Raw genomic sequence first — 14970 nt, 5'->3', positions numbered from 1 at the left:
ACTTTCCCACCACCTTGTTTGAGTCACACAGTAAGGCCATTAGAGCTTTTTTATTGTGAGTAATAGGCAACATATGTACAACACTTTTAGCCTAGGCAGGTCTATATTCAGATGGAATAGTTTTTGTATATTTGGTGTTAAACTTCAGTCATGAAAATGTCTTATTATGTTTCAGGGAATACTTGAATCTCCCTGTTAAGGTGAAAGCAAAACCTCACAATATTAAATAAATCAAGAAGGGAAGTTATATGTAAAAGGATATTCTGATCATGCTCTAAATATTAAACTAAATTTGAAATGTGAACATGTTTACAATTGATGAGTGTTTCCTTTTTAATCTTTTTCATGTCAAGGCCCCATGGGATACGCAATTGAAACGATTTTTCTACAGGGATCTCCATCTGAAAATATTTAGTTTGTAAGATGGTATACGTCTAGTTCAGAAATCTACACTTGTAATTTAGAAGGTTACGATAGAGGAAGTGAAAACCCTCACATTGGGCCCACATATATAGGCAATTAAATAGTTAAAATAAACCATGAATACAATTAAAAAATAATAATTTGACAGACAACAAACACATTTGCTCGTGTCTATGTGACTTGTTTCACTCATTGGGTTCCTGTTAGCTGTTTGCTTACTGATGTCATCTTAGAATATATATTTGAGATGACATCAGTAAGCAAACAGTTAAGTCAATAGGCCTATTTAGCAGTCAGAAAACTCGGCATCACTTTCTGAAACTGAGGTGTGAACTGTGGGAAACTGACTCACTATATTAAAACTACAAACTGAGCAACACAGAGAATCTGAAAGGCTGCAAACTCATTTAGGCAGCATCACAGTTGGAAGATAGTCAATTAAAGTTTATGGCTGTCCAATCCTTAACATGGGAGAGTACAGAACCTGTCCTGACATAAAGATTTACACATTATAAAAAAAACAGAATCTACCTCCTAATGTGTGCGATTATTCCCACTGAATTTGGTAGAAAATGCTAAACTAGCTATTTGTTTGTCTTACAAGATAACACACATTTATGCAGGCGCTAATTATAAAAATGCAAGGCTTAAGGTAATTGCACATGCGTCCCCTAACCTCCTTTATAAGCTGTACTTATGTATGGAAGAAAAACAACCAACACAACAAATGATATGCTTGTTCTCGACATGGGCTGAAATCACGTCCTACACAGTCATAAGTACTTTATGGAAAATTGGCGTATATGTTATCTGGAGCTGATGAGCAGGATGTCAAGTATTTTTCAAGAGCTCCTGAAGGATGACCATGAAGCCTGATGCTAAGTGGGTGTCTTCCCTTAGGTATTTGTAAGAAGCTATAAGTACCATCTGGATCTATTTTTGGATATACAATCAGGACTGAAGGATGGGCGTCTCTAGTGCCGACTGCGCCTCTCCTGTCAGTCTGCGGTGTGAATCTGCCTGGTGGTAAAGAACAAGCAATGCACACACGTTTATTTACACAAACCTTTTTACAAATGATGATTTAATTAGTTGGTATTAGTTGCAGCTGGCTTGTTCTCCATGTTAACCTATACCGCACCCTGGTGGTCAAGTTGTTACTATTCAGCAACTTCACGCCCTCTCACAAGTAAGGGCAGAAAACCATGTGACTGCAGCCAGTTCACAAAGAAATTAAACTAGAGCTATGAAGAAAAAAATCTTAATTTGCTGCAACCCATCTGTATGAAAAAACAAGTCATTTTGTTTTTAAAGGCTTTAGGGTGCTGCCTATAACAGGCACTTGAGCTCCAATACAAGAACATGCTATAAACTGCCCCTCTGCTGACCTGCATGCAGTGTGGGGATCATCCGCCCTGAAGGTGTACCACAGAGAGATGGATCACGTTGCACTCTCTTCTCCCTCCAGCTTGACGGTGTAGCCCTGCGGAGGAAGACTCTCTGAAGCCCCTTTATCCTGAAGAATCAGAGGTGAAGACATCAAACTCACACATATAAGTTCAAAACACGCCTTTTCTGGAATCCCATATCACAAAACTGAAACCGTGAAATAAACTGAAGTAGTCCGTTATCAAGGTAGTGTATCACATCCTTTATTGGAAAAGCATTTAGAATGATAATTTACCTCCATCACTTTTCTTTGTTCTCATCTATAGCAGTGGTTTTCAAAGTGTGGGACAGTAGGCCTCCCTTCAGAAAACAAAAGAAAGTACCCCCTCTGCCCCCCCCCCCTTATTTTAGTTCCTTACTTTAGCTCAATGGCTGGATGCCTATGGTCTCATGAATATATTATTTGATAACATAGTCAGTCATCAATTGAGTCAAGATAGCCTCGTACTACAAATACGTAAAAAGGGTATATCCTAGGAATTGAGTAGTTCCGACAGTGGAAACATTTTTAAAATGTCCCCAAATACTGCAGAATATCTGAACCATTTCCAATCAGATCACACACATTTAGGGTGTGTGATCTTCCTTTCATTCAGCCTCTTTAAAGACTGTTGGGAGCTCTTCCTGGAGCCCACACGGTCACTTTGAAAACCTCTGATCTAGTAGTTTCACTTTGAAAAATCCTAAAAGCCCTCTTTGTCCCGATTGAGTTCCCAAAGCTGCTGCATAATTCTGTATTACCCTCCTTTAAAATGCGCAGTCATATGTTCCTCGCCAACATGCCAAAAACATCATAATGAAATCATCACCATCACCATCACCATCACAGTATATGTCACTCTCCATTTACTTTAAAGAGGACCAGCAGCCACACCCACTATACACACACTCATACAGCCCACGCCAGTACATGCAGTTATACTTTATATATACACTGGCACACACACACACACACGCACGCACACACACGCCCTTTCTCTGTCTGGTCTGCAGTAACTTAACAGTTTAGAGGTCTATGCATGTCACATTCTTAACATCAGAGCCTGCTGAATGCTGCTTCATGCCTGAACATCTGGAGCTCTGGATAAAAACAGTCCAAAAACTAACCAACAAAAAGACAACAAACACCTGCTGGTAATTTCACTCAGGCACATTTTTGTAACATAAAAAAGTAACAACTATCACACAAAAAGGAAAGGTGAAAGCTGGGAAATTGTGCAAGAAATGGTTCCCATATCTGCTCTCCCTGTTGGAGTTAAGGAACAAAGAACACTTTTGGAACAAGCATAGTCACCTTTTTGGCCCGAAAATAACACAGAATTCTATACAAAAAAGATCCCAAAAACCTAAGACGAGACAAAAGACATTCAATGACAAAAATACACCGGTAAAACGATCACAAACAAGAAGACACATGCCGAGCTGATATTCGAGGGATGCTGCAGTCCTACAGGTCTAACAGTGGAAAGTACTCGGTCAATAGATACAGATGGAAGGCTGCTGCAAGCATTAATGACACGAGTAACATTACAAACGAGATATGCAGTAGTTTAGTGAGTTACTGTGCTGGAAGAGTTGCATAAGTACAGTGATTCAAACACTGACAAAATGCGTAAAGGTTTGTCCAACTGTACACACACACACACACACACACATACATACATACATACATACATACATACGGCCATGGTGGTACATCTATGTGAGAAAACAAAGGAACATTTTACATAAACATCAGGAATACAATCACCTTAATGGAAATGTTAGAATATCAAAGGTAACAAACCCATAGGACAGTTTGTTTGCATGATGTTCCTTGTGGCTTTTTACTGTCACAACCACACACACTGAAGTCCAAAACATATGAAACCAGTGTTACCGGTTTCCTATTACACGTACATATAGGACTCAACGATATTTGAGTTGTTCATGGTGGATTCCTTTTCCGAAACTCCCAGATGTGCCATGTCAAAATGCAACAGGGATCCGAAGAACCCGGCGAATTGAACGAATGTCTCCCAGCGAGTCGAATGAAATCCCAGGTCAGACGTCCTCCGGGAGTCACAGGAAAGGGAAGTCAGTTACAGTATTTTTCTTCTGTCGTCGAAGGGCATCTGTGGAGGAAAGGGGAGTGTATATGCGAGGTGAGCAGCTACCAGAGGAAATCTGACGCTGTGATCACGGGTCAAACAGGGATCCCCATGCGAAGCTTCTTCTTCTTCACCGTCTTCATGCCGGTGAGCCGGCGAACATCGTCTTCGTCCGACTCGTCCATTTCATCGTCTGCTGAGAAAAGGATCTATGAAACAGAGAAGAGAGATAAGCAACCATTACAACAAAGTGGGAGAGAGGTTCATGAGGCTGAGTTCAAAGGGATACTGCATTTCAGAAATGCCCAAAGAAAAGCCCAATCTTTACAATATCTGGTTTTTAAAAAATATATATTTGTTGTGATAAATGGCTGAATGTTTTGAGATGAATCCAAGGATCTTCTTCAACTCTTACAAACTGGAATATATTGCAAAGCTAAACAAGGAAATAAGCCGTGTTTAGAGGAGTTAATTCAATACATAACATTTGCAGTTTTTTCTACTTCAACTGAGGATATGATGACTGCTGTGACTCAAAAAGGGGTCCAACAATATTGTTTTTCACATTTGGTTGTGGGCAGAGTTGGGTGTTACTGTAATAATATTACTTTTGTCGGTAACGGAGTAGTGTAACGCGTTACTTTTATAATTCAGTAATTACACTACAGTTACTAACATTGCCCCGACACGCGTTACTTTGTTACTTTTATAAAATCAGTCATAATCACACTGACAGACAAGAGGGGTTTCCGCCGCTGGTTTATATGTACGTAATCTGCGCGACTTGCTCGTCCACATCTCCGGCAGTGCTGCATAAACATGGCAGAGTCAGCGATAACTTTCGAGGGGTGGAGGTATGCCCATTATTTTGAGTTTGTCCGAAGAATAGACAGGAATGTGACGGTGAGGTGCAAACTGTGTCCAGGCCAGAAGCTGTTATCCACTGCTGCAAACACCACGTCAAACCTCAACAAACACCTGCAAAGAACACATGCTAAGGTGAAGCTAATAGCTAAGGACCCCCGAACCCAGAGTGAGGATGTTGTGAGTCGCCGCCGCCGACCCTGAAGCGGCACAAAGTAGAATTTGGAGGACCGGTAACCAAAGCAGAGATGGACAGGCTTGTAGCATCCTTCATAGTAGAGGTAATGTTGCCCATTTGCACAGTGGAATCACCATCGCATCGTTCAGAGATATACTGCGCAAAATACAGATAGCAGGAGACAGAGGACAGCCATAGTCAGAGCTATCTGGATCAGTCTTATGCGACAATGGAAACTGAACTAAAGAGAACATTTGAAACTTTAGCAGTCTGCGTGATCTGCCTGCAGGGAGGGGCTGGCCGGCCCTGCGAGTAAAGTAACGAGTAAAGTAACGAGTAAAGTAACGAGTAAAGTAACGAGTAAAGTAACGAGTAAAGTAACGAGTAAAGTAACGAGTAAAGTAACGAGTAAAGTAACGAGTTACTTTATGTAGAGAGTAACGAAGTAGTGTAATATATTATATGTGTAATATGTAATATGTAATATATTACTTTTTTTTAGTAACGACCCCATCTCTGGTTGTGGGTCTCAAGAAAATGTAAACCGAGTGGTAAACTCAAAACAGCAGTTGCCCTCCATATCTCTATAGTCCTCAGAATGGATCATCCTCTAAAAACACTGGGTACAGCTAGATAACACCTTTTATTAGACTCTCCCTGCCTCACTTATTTCAAACCCTTCCCCCTACCGTTTGTAAGGCACGCTTTCTGTTGTAAATGTTATGCCTCAAGCCCAAACCAAAAAGAACCCGCATGACATAAAGGTTATTATCACAGTCGATAAAGCCCCACAGAAAACATACCACGTGTGATGTATGTTGAAGCACAGAGAAGTCCTGTTTCTGTGTTACTCAGTAATGTATCTGCTGTGGGAAGAAACCACGGTGACTAACATGCTTCTAAATCCCTTTCCTCTGAAAGACATGATCAAGTAATACTTTTATTTTGATAATAAGATCAGCTAAAGCTTGATTCCACACAACGAAAAAGATTCACGAGCCAGCCAGGAGTCGAACCTAGAATCTTCTGATCCGTAGTCAGACGCGTTATCCATTGCGCCACTGGCCCGCTGTGAAACTCTCTGCTGCTGTGAGCTATTTATGGAAGCTCGAGCAGCTCTGCCCTTCCCCCACAGCTCAGGCAGCTGCAGAACACAAGCATGCAGTGAAGCCATGAGGCTGGCTTTTGTTTGCAATGCTTTGACCATTCAAATGTTAAAATGCCTCGAAAAGCAGCTCTACATTTCCTCACTAGCGTGGGCCACTGACAAGGAATGCACCACTATTTGTGACAAAAACAACACTGTTAATCTAATCTTTTACAGCGGTCATCAGCAGTTATATTTGAATGAAAAATAAAACATGTACTTTCCCCAATCTGATATTGAATTTGATTTTATCAGATTTCTCATGACTTAAAGTAGCAGCAGCTCATTTGTATTTAAAGCTACAGACACATAATCAGCACTTTTGAAACAGGGCTGAAACAGAGGGGTTTATGGGATGCTACAATGCATGATCTGTTTGGTATTTCGAGCCAAACACTTCAGAGACGTGTTTTATATATATCTGAGACCTAGGGCTGTGCAATTAATCGTATTTTAATCGCAATTACGATTTTGGCCTGCCACAATTACGAAAACAACATAATCGAAAAAAACGATTATTTTGCTTTGCTAGGTTGTAACATATTTGATCTAATTTATTTTAGTCTAATTTATTTGTATTTATCATATTTACATATGTTTAGTAGCTTGTTGAAGTGCGCTCCAAAATATTTGTTGATCTTGTTTATTGGTATTTATTATTTTGATATTATTTATTTAAATGTATCATTTATTTTATTTATTTTTGTATTGGTTTTTCAGTTGAATTATACGTTCAGGGTAATCAACAGTTAAAAAGATACTGTTCAAATTATTATTTGTATTTGTTTTAAAGTTCAATAAATGGATGTTTTCAAAGTCAATGAATAATCGTATTTAATAATCGTGATATCAATTATTGACCAAAATAATCGTGATTATGATTTTTGCCATAATCGCACAGCCCTACTGAGACCTATAATATATTGATGAAAAAGAGTATAATAGGGGACCTTTAAGATATAAGAGAGAAGGCAAAAACGACTTTGGGTTGCCTCTGCTTTTGCTGCCTCTGGTACAGTGAGTCACTTTACATGTGTAACCACAACCTCAGAGACAACTTGGATTCAAAGGTGTTTGAACTAAAAGAGAAAGGGAAAAAAAGGAGATGGTGAATCCGGTTTACAAGGACAAGCTGCAGGGACATGTGTGCACTACAAGTGTGTAATCTGGGTTTAATCGTTGCAATAATTTGACCACTCTAAACACTTCCTAGTAAAAACGATTTTGGATAAATCTAGAAATGGACAGTGCTTGTGTCTGCTACACACACTTCAGACCAACAAAGTAAATGGGTCGATAGATGAACAAATTAACGTCAAAAGTAATTCACAAGCCGGGGAGGAGGGAGAGCTGGGATCTTCTGATTTATAGTCAAATCAATGTGTTATCCATTACACCACCGGCCTCTGTGTGGCTCAGAAAACACAGATAAGCAGCAAAAAACACAAACCTGAATACCTGAGACTTCCTTTTCCCGTTTTGCCGGACCCGTTCTTCTCTACCAGCTACACAGCAGTAAATACAGACATTAAGTTAGCTCATCCGTTACCAGCTGCAACACACACATTATCTGTGGGACGGATAATGGTACTCTGATTCTGATTATGCATCAATCATTATAATACAAAAACTTAACATATATGATTTTGACATGGGCCTCTGAGTGCTTTTTTAAAAACTTTAACTTAGTCTATTTTGATGCTTAATAATACTGTTGTACTTCTACTTGAGTAACATTTTGAAAGTAGGAATTTTAACTGAGTATTTTCATTTTTTTATTCTTTTAGTGAAGTACACACACTGAGAACTTCAAGGGTCTTTTGCTGCATGATGACACTCTCTTTTCCTTTGCATTTCCTGTCACTTTCCAAGCATTCAATATCCAATAATCAGTAATACCAAAAAAGAATATCCTTGATCGATAATCGGTCAGGGGACAACTCTATGACATCAACGTTTATACATGTTAAAGGAAACTATAACACTGTGAGGAATCAGCAGCCTGCCTCATACTCCCTTTCTGTTCTCACTGAGGGTTTGTGTACTTAAAGAGTATTCATACACAAAATATACTACTTCTTTGCCACGATCTGAGTATGCGTCCAGGTTTTTTTTCACCTACTCGACTGCCCCACAATGCACTGCGTCTGAGGGGTTGGACATTGGGGTGGGCTTTGGGTGGTCTTTCTTGCCTAAAGAGGACATATTATGCTCATTTTCAGGTTCAACCCCCAAAAGCATAATGGAGCCCCTTTAAAAAGGTTCCTAACTGAGAGAAATGACCCGGAAGAACCTAAATGGCAGCCATGATAAGAACTGTTTGAATTCCCTTGATCAAATCAAATCAAGTTTTATTTATATAGCACATTTAAAAAACAATTTTTGGTCGAGCCAAAGTGCTGTACATGTAATAAAAACACTTTATTGCGATAGCAAACAGAAGACAATAAATTACAACAGCAAATATAAAAATCAAAACACAGGGAAATGTCAGGAGTCGTACTCCGCTCTGACTAGAAGGCCAGGGAGGAGAAGTGAGTCTTTAGTGTTGATTTAAAACCCCCTAGGGTCTGGGCCGACCTCACATGGAGGGGCAGAATGTTCCAGAGCCTAGGGCCAGCTGCTGCGAAGGCTCGGTGACCTCGGGTTTTAAGCCTGGTCTTGGGCACTACCAGCAACAGCTGGTCAGCAGACCTTAAAGCTCTGGCTGGGGTGTAGCGCTGGAGGAGTTCGGCTATATAGACCAGAGCCAGCCCATTTAGGGCTTTGAAAACAAATAAAAGGAGTTTAAAATCAATTCGGAACCAAATTGGAAGCCAGTGCAGTGAGGCCAGAATTGGGGTGATGTGGTCACGCTTTTTGTGGCCAGTGAGTAGACGTGCAGCTGCGTTCTGAACTAGCTGCAGGCGTCTAATTGATGCCTGGTCCATACCCACATACAGAGCGTTGCAATAATCCAGCCTCGTGGTTACAAAAGGCGTTAATAACCCTTTCTAGGTCTTTAAAAGATAAAAACGACTTGGTCTTGGCCAATAGTCGTATTTAAAAAAAGCAGGTCTTGACTACGCTGCTGACCTGCTTATCAAATTTAAAAGCGCTATTGAAGGTCACTCCAAGGTTCATGACAGAGGAGAGGATGTTTTTGATAAGGAAAGTTGCTTCAATGCTCTCTTAGTTAACTCCTTCAGCATAGGATACGCTGACCATCCTTCACGAAAGGAAAGGAAATAATGCATTCCCACAAGGCCTTGCAGCTGTACTTTAAACAGTAAGATCAGTGTGCCATACTGAGACTGTTTCAGAAAGGCTGTTTGTGGCTGTAGTCTAAATCCTTGATTGTTGGTCACCTTCAACTCAGGTGTGCCGACAGTTGTTTAAATGTAGCTAAAGCGTTAGTTCAGTCAAGAAGAGCTCATTATGGGCAACCACTCTTTACATTTTACCACAATCTCCAGCAGCCAATCATCGTTCTGCAGTCAACATTTAAATGTGTTCTACTCTCTCCTGCAGTCAGCTGTGATTTCAGGCATTAATGCTGCGGCCTAGACCCCGGGGGAGTTCCTATTCTACTTACTGCTGCACATCCCCCTTAAGATATGTGTTATCATGATTGGGGTCTTATCGCTAAAGAGTGAGGGTTGTTAGTCTCTGCTGATTGAACTGAAGTGACACTTACCTCGGACTCTGAGTCGTCATGGGACAGAGCTCGTCTGTAGCGCACCTTGCTGTTCCCCCGCGAGTCCTCCTCTCTCTCCTCCAGCTTTGCTTTTGTCCTGTGCTTCTTCATGAGGAAATTATCTACCACCCAGAACATGAGGGCCTAAAAGCAAACAGAAAATACTTCAGTGAATTATATCTCGCCACTGGGAATTGACAGAAGTGATTTTTTTACATTCATAAACACACAAGAGAATGAACATGGTATGAACAAAAAAGGATGAATCTGAATTAAACTTGACATGTAGGTGTAGCGTTGGTGAAGCCGGAGCAGTGAAATGAGGGTGCAAAGAGAAACACAAAGTAACAGCGGACTTACGTTGACGAAGAACGGAACGATGAGCATGACGATGGCCAGCTCCAGGTCTGGGTTCTGTATGGGGTTGAGGAGAGCCAGCTGCGACACACACACACACACATACACACGAGAGCACAGACATGAGCAAATACACAGCACACAGTTCAAAGACCAGTTGAAAGAATAATTAAGTAGAAGGATAGTCCGCCGAAGCTCACACCTCAACTTGGAATCTGCCAGACATTACCAAACGTAACCACAAGAGTCTGCAAATGGTAAAAGTTGAAGGGTAGAGTAAAAGCAAGTCTGCCATATGGTATCATTTGCTTGTTAAAGGGATTGTTCGGGATGGAAATGAGATGTTAACCTGAAGCTTTTGACTCTCACTGAGTTCATGTTGTTGTTACTAGAGGAAAAAGGTATAGATAGATAGCTATATTGAAAGCATGTTACTTTGCCTCTCAATACACTTAAAGAAACAATTATCTACACTAACTCTAAAATCCATGAGCTCTCTTCTTCTCGAAATAAACCTACAACAATAATCTGCAATTCAACGCACAAAAACCCCCAAATCTGTTCAAATGGAGCAAACAACACGACGTGAGCCGAACAGTATGGTGAGTGAGAGACGGTACGAAAAATAAAGGTTGTTTTTTCTTGCCTAATCCACTTGTTTGGGTAAAAATAATAATGGATCTGAAGGTATTGAATATTGAAACTGTGTATTTAATTGAAAAGATAACTATGGCAAAACTGAGGACTTATGTGACTTTATTTTCAAATAAGTTAAACTCTTTTTTCCTGACCTTCTTCCACTGAGGGATGAGGAGGACCAGCATGATGAGGACTTTCTCAAACATCATGATGAGGATGTAGAGGATGCACTGGCCCAACCACGCTGTGCACTGCACCGGCTCTCCTACACACACACACACAGGAAAACAGAATATGGTAAACAATATCTGCTGAGGTATATGTACAGCACAGATCTTTATCAGATTTCACCGCTTCAGTGATACACAAACTGTTTGAGGGTCAAACTGGTTTGTAGGAAAGGACATTGCAGCACTGCAGTCCTGAGGGCAGCTACTGCCCTCCAATGGGCATTAAAGGCATTACAGAATCTGCTGGAGCACACTTGACCACACACACACACACACACACTCACCGTATTCCCCAAAACGCAGAGACTCCCACTGCCTCCACTCTACGATAGCACTGACGGCTCTCACCCCGGCATAGATCAGCAGCATGCCCAGAGAAGCGTCCAACAGGAAGTTAATGAGGTATCTGGGGAGAGACAGTAAAGTGTAACTTGAGCTTTCCTGCTGGACAGCCTAGCGATTCCCGGCTAGAATTCAACCTCATGTCTACTTATCTTAATAACACAGTTTATTGGATATCTATTTGTAACATGCGGGATCAGGGAGCTTTTAGGAATACAGGACTGACTCACAGTGAGCAAGGATCCTCTTCTGTGAGGTCTGACAAGTAGACATTAGCAAAGTGGATAAACAGCATCCCAATGGCCTGCTTCGAGGTGTCCAGGAACCTGCAGAGAGACGGGACATTTGATAAGCGTCAGAGGGACTCCAGTGGGATTCATTTGATGCCTTTGCAGAGAAACAAATTAAAGCTGGCTCAGCAGCATTACCAGATCCTCCAGGGTCTCCTCTCATGCTTTGGCTCCCTGAAGCGTTTCACTGTGAGGGAAAGAGTGTACCACAGAGATAGTGGGATTTTAATGACACACTCACACAAACACAATGAAAGACAGAATCAATCAAATATAATGTTTTTTTTCTTTTATTTGACCAAGGTATATGTTCTTGTGAGCTGTCATGAGTCAGGTGAGCATTTTGTTGATTTTATAGAAGGTCGTCTGTTTAGTTGAACTGATAATACTGCCTTGTATTGACATTTGCATGATATATCAATGGCTGACTTCCCTTTTAGTGCAGTTAAACTGTGAGTAGTAAAACAGTAGTATAAAGTAGTAGCTGTTTGGGTAAAGTAAGACAGGCAACAAAATACAGGCTAAACCTATATAACTGGCTAATGCAGAACAAGAAACCTTTTAAGAGCAATGTTTTGTTGGTCACAGAGGAAGCAGAACTAGTGGTCCAGACTAAAACCTAAAACCCGCAGCAGCTGGGAAATGAAGAATCCGGTGCCCTTCTTTGCAGCAAAACAGTTAACAGGAAACAGAGGAACGTTTTTTTTCCGATGCCCAAAAGGTTCTCCCTTTTGAAGATAATCACACTCGAAACACTTCAATATTTAGTAATTAAAGTCTTACATATAGTCTGATAAAATTAGGAAACATAAGAGTAAAAAAGGGACAAAGATTAAGCTGTAATCAAACTGTAAAATAAGAGTGTTGTAAAGATAAAAAAACGTAACTGCAAATACTAAATTGTGTTTAAATTATGGGCTTTTTAGACATTCTTACTTTAATTGATCTCTGTATAAAATGAGTTTGAGGCATTTCACGCATGATCATTATTGGAAGCAACACAGCTCCAACACAAATGAAGCTCTTGCTCTTCTTGACAAAAGCAGCTTGTTTTCCATCACACCATGTTCTTTAACTCCTATGACACAATGCTGCATCAGCAGAGGCGAGCTTTACCACGTTGTGACATCACAGAGTACATTTTCTAAAGTTAAGACATACTCTAAATGTTTCGGATACCTCCCTGGACGTTTACCTTCTACATGAGCCCCTTTATTCTGACAATGTCACCTCTTAAAAGTTGCACTAAGTAGTGTAGCTTTTCCCAAGGCTTTCTGTGTTTTCATGCAGGAGACCTATACAGGGAGGTGTGACCTCAGTCTCTGTTTCGAGCACAAGCGTGACTTTAGAGTCTAACACAGGGTGTGTACCCTGTGTGCAGCTGGGTGTGATGTGAACACAGCCCTCAGCCCACTTCTTCTGCTCAGAGAGCTGCCTCAGGGGAAAGAGTCTGAAATGCTGAACATTCCTCATTGCTGCAAGGCTGTGGGACACGCACTACTGAGGCTGCTCTCATGAGGTCACACATCTGTCAGAGCTGTGCCAGACACTGACTGAATGGAACCACGGCTAAAGAGCCAGGGTGATTTTTCTCCCTACACAAATGTTTCCCTGTTTATCTAGTTATGAGGTTGGCTGCCCACCTCTAATGTAAAGCCTACTCATGGAGAGCTCGAAACAAATAGAACAATAACACTGTTTAAAATGCATATACAGAAGTTCTTACAAAACACTGAGGAGAAATAATTATGGCTTTTACAGTAGCAGCAGGGAACATTTTGTAACAGTCCCTTAGGGAAGTGTAACAAAAATCACTATTACAGTGAATTGGAAGTGTAGGCACAGTTTTTGAGTGAACTGCTAAAACACAAAGGTAAGTCCTTTTTCCTGCAATTGCTCCCTTAACTCCCTGACTTTTTACAAACTCTGACTGACACCTGCATAACAAAACCCCTATAGGGAAAACCAAAGCAGTTTCAACGAATATATATTCATATTTTGCAGCAGAGAAGGTCGAACATGTACCAGGAAGTGTGGAGAGTAAGCACATGTTAATACAACCACAGAGTAGTGACACACTGTACTGAAAAAACAGTTGTTTGCTTCAACATAGACAGAAGGTCTTTCCATCCTAGTAGTGTTTGCCTCCTTCTCTTATAGAATCGAGCACGCGCCTCCCAGCTGAAACCAATATCGCATTGATTGACAGAGTGATGCTATTGGTTAATTGCTCGTTCACATCAGCAGCCGGTGTCAGGTATCTGAGTGTCCATACTCACGCATCAGTATGCTGAAAGCCATCATAGCCAGGAGTCCTTGCAGGAAAATTCCAAACGAGTCCATTAAGGCTCCATTCTCGCAGCCCCGGGTATCGGTACCCGGCGCCGGGCTGTCGGACACCGAGGTGTTGGTGAAGGAGGACCGGCCAGTGCCACGTCCCCCGAGCATGTTCACACCGCTGACAGCAGCCATGGGACAGACGAGCAGCACGAGAGTAATTGATAATAGCTTCTCACACACGGTAGCTTCCCAGTCCTCTCCAGCAAGTGTCGGTCAGCTAATCGATGGGATAAGCCGGACAGTGCTCGGTGAAAGAGGGTGGCATCTTCTCCCGTCCAGGCGCACACTCATGCTACACACATGCATGCAGTCATAGCTAAGGTGTCATGAGAAGAAAAGCGCCAAAAGGTTACAAGAAGTTACAATGCCTGTTAGCAGGAACCGACTGCAACATTACAAATCAATCGCTAGTTTAGTTTTGCGATGATAACGTATCCCGTCTAAACCAGCACTCATGACATACCAACTAACCTGTCATGCAGCTTCTCAGACACAAAGGGCCGGTGCTACTTGTTTTAAATGTGTTGTACAATGCATGTCAACCACACGTGAGATTCAGGCGAGAGACAAGCGTCCATAGTAAAAATGAAATCCAGATGCTACACCTAGCTAGCCCCCAAGCTAGCTACTCAGTTATATTAAGCTAACTCGGCTAGCAAACTTAACATTTCCTTTTGTGCGTTAAGAAAAACCGGTGCACTGGTTCCTCGTTGCTTTAAAGAAAGTTAAAAAAAATAGCTAGTTTATGAGAATTGAATATGAATAATTGCAGGTCACGGCTCGTGTTCATCCAGCTGCTTCCCTGGCCAGCAGAGCCCACTCATGTTGACAGACGCACGGTCACGTGATCTGCGTAGCCTCGCACTGCATCCTGGAAAATGTATGACACAGCGGGAGGATGCAGGATTGAGTTTTATCAGTAGTGAAATACATTTACTCGAGTAT

The 14970-nt window shown here is 41.4% G+C and overlaps 1 protein-coding gene and 1 non-coding gene across 3 annotated transcripts; both read right to left on the bottom strand.

The window, feature by feature from the left end:
* Positions 1-2059: 2059 nt before the first annotated feature.
* stimate (STIM activating enhance) lies at positions 2060-14849 on the bottom strand. 2 transcript variants are annotated; one of them, XM_034121878.1, is made up of 9 exons: positions 14497-14849; positions 13965-14341; positions 11824-11872; positions 11626-11721; positions 11338-11459; positions 10976-11088; positions 10188-10265; positions 9828-9971; positions 2060-4171 (listed from the first exon to the last, which is right to left on the bottom strand). In XM_034121878.1, the coding sequence occupies exons 2-9, from the start codon at positions 14155-14157 to the stop codon at positions 4058-4060; spliced, it is 909 nt and encodes a 302-aa protein (XP_033977769.1). In that variant the 5' UTR covers positions 14158-14341; positions 14497-14849; the 3' UTR covers positions 2060-4057. The 2 variants fall into 2 exon arrangements, with proteins under 2 accessions (XP_033977769.1, XP_033977768.1); XM_034121877.1 differs by having other exon boundaries at positions 13965-14849.
* On the bottom strand, positions 6000-6072 carry trnar-acg. Its single transcript has one exon. It is a non-coding gene; the product is annotated as a tRNA-Arg (tRNA).
* Positions 14850-14970: the final 121 nt, after the last annotated feature.

The sequence above is a fragment of the Trematomus bernacchii genome, unplaced genomic scaffold (genome assembly GCF_902827165.1).
Source record: "Trematomus bernacchii unplaced genomic scaffold, fTreBer1.1, whole genome shotgun sequence".
Lineage (NCBI taxonomy): Eukaryota > Metazoa > Chordata > Actinopteri > Perciformes > Nototheniidae > Trematomus > Trematomus bernacchii.
The sequence above is the reverse complement of the archived record's forward strand: the minus strand, read 5'-3'. Positions and strand labels throughout refer to the sequence as shown.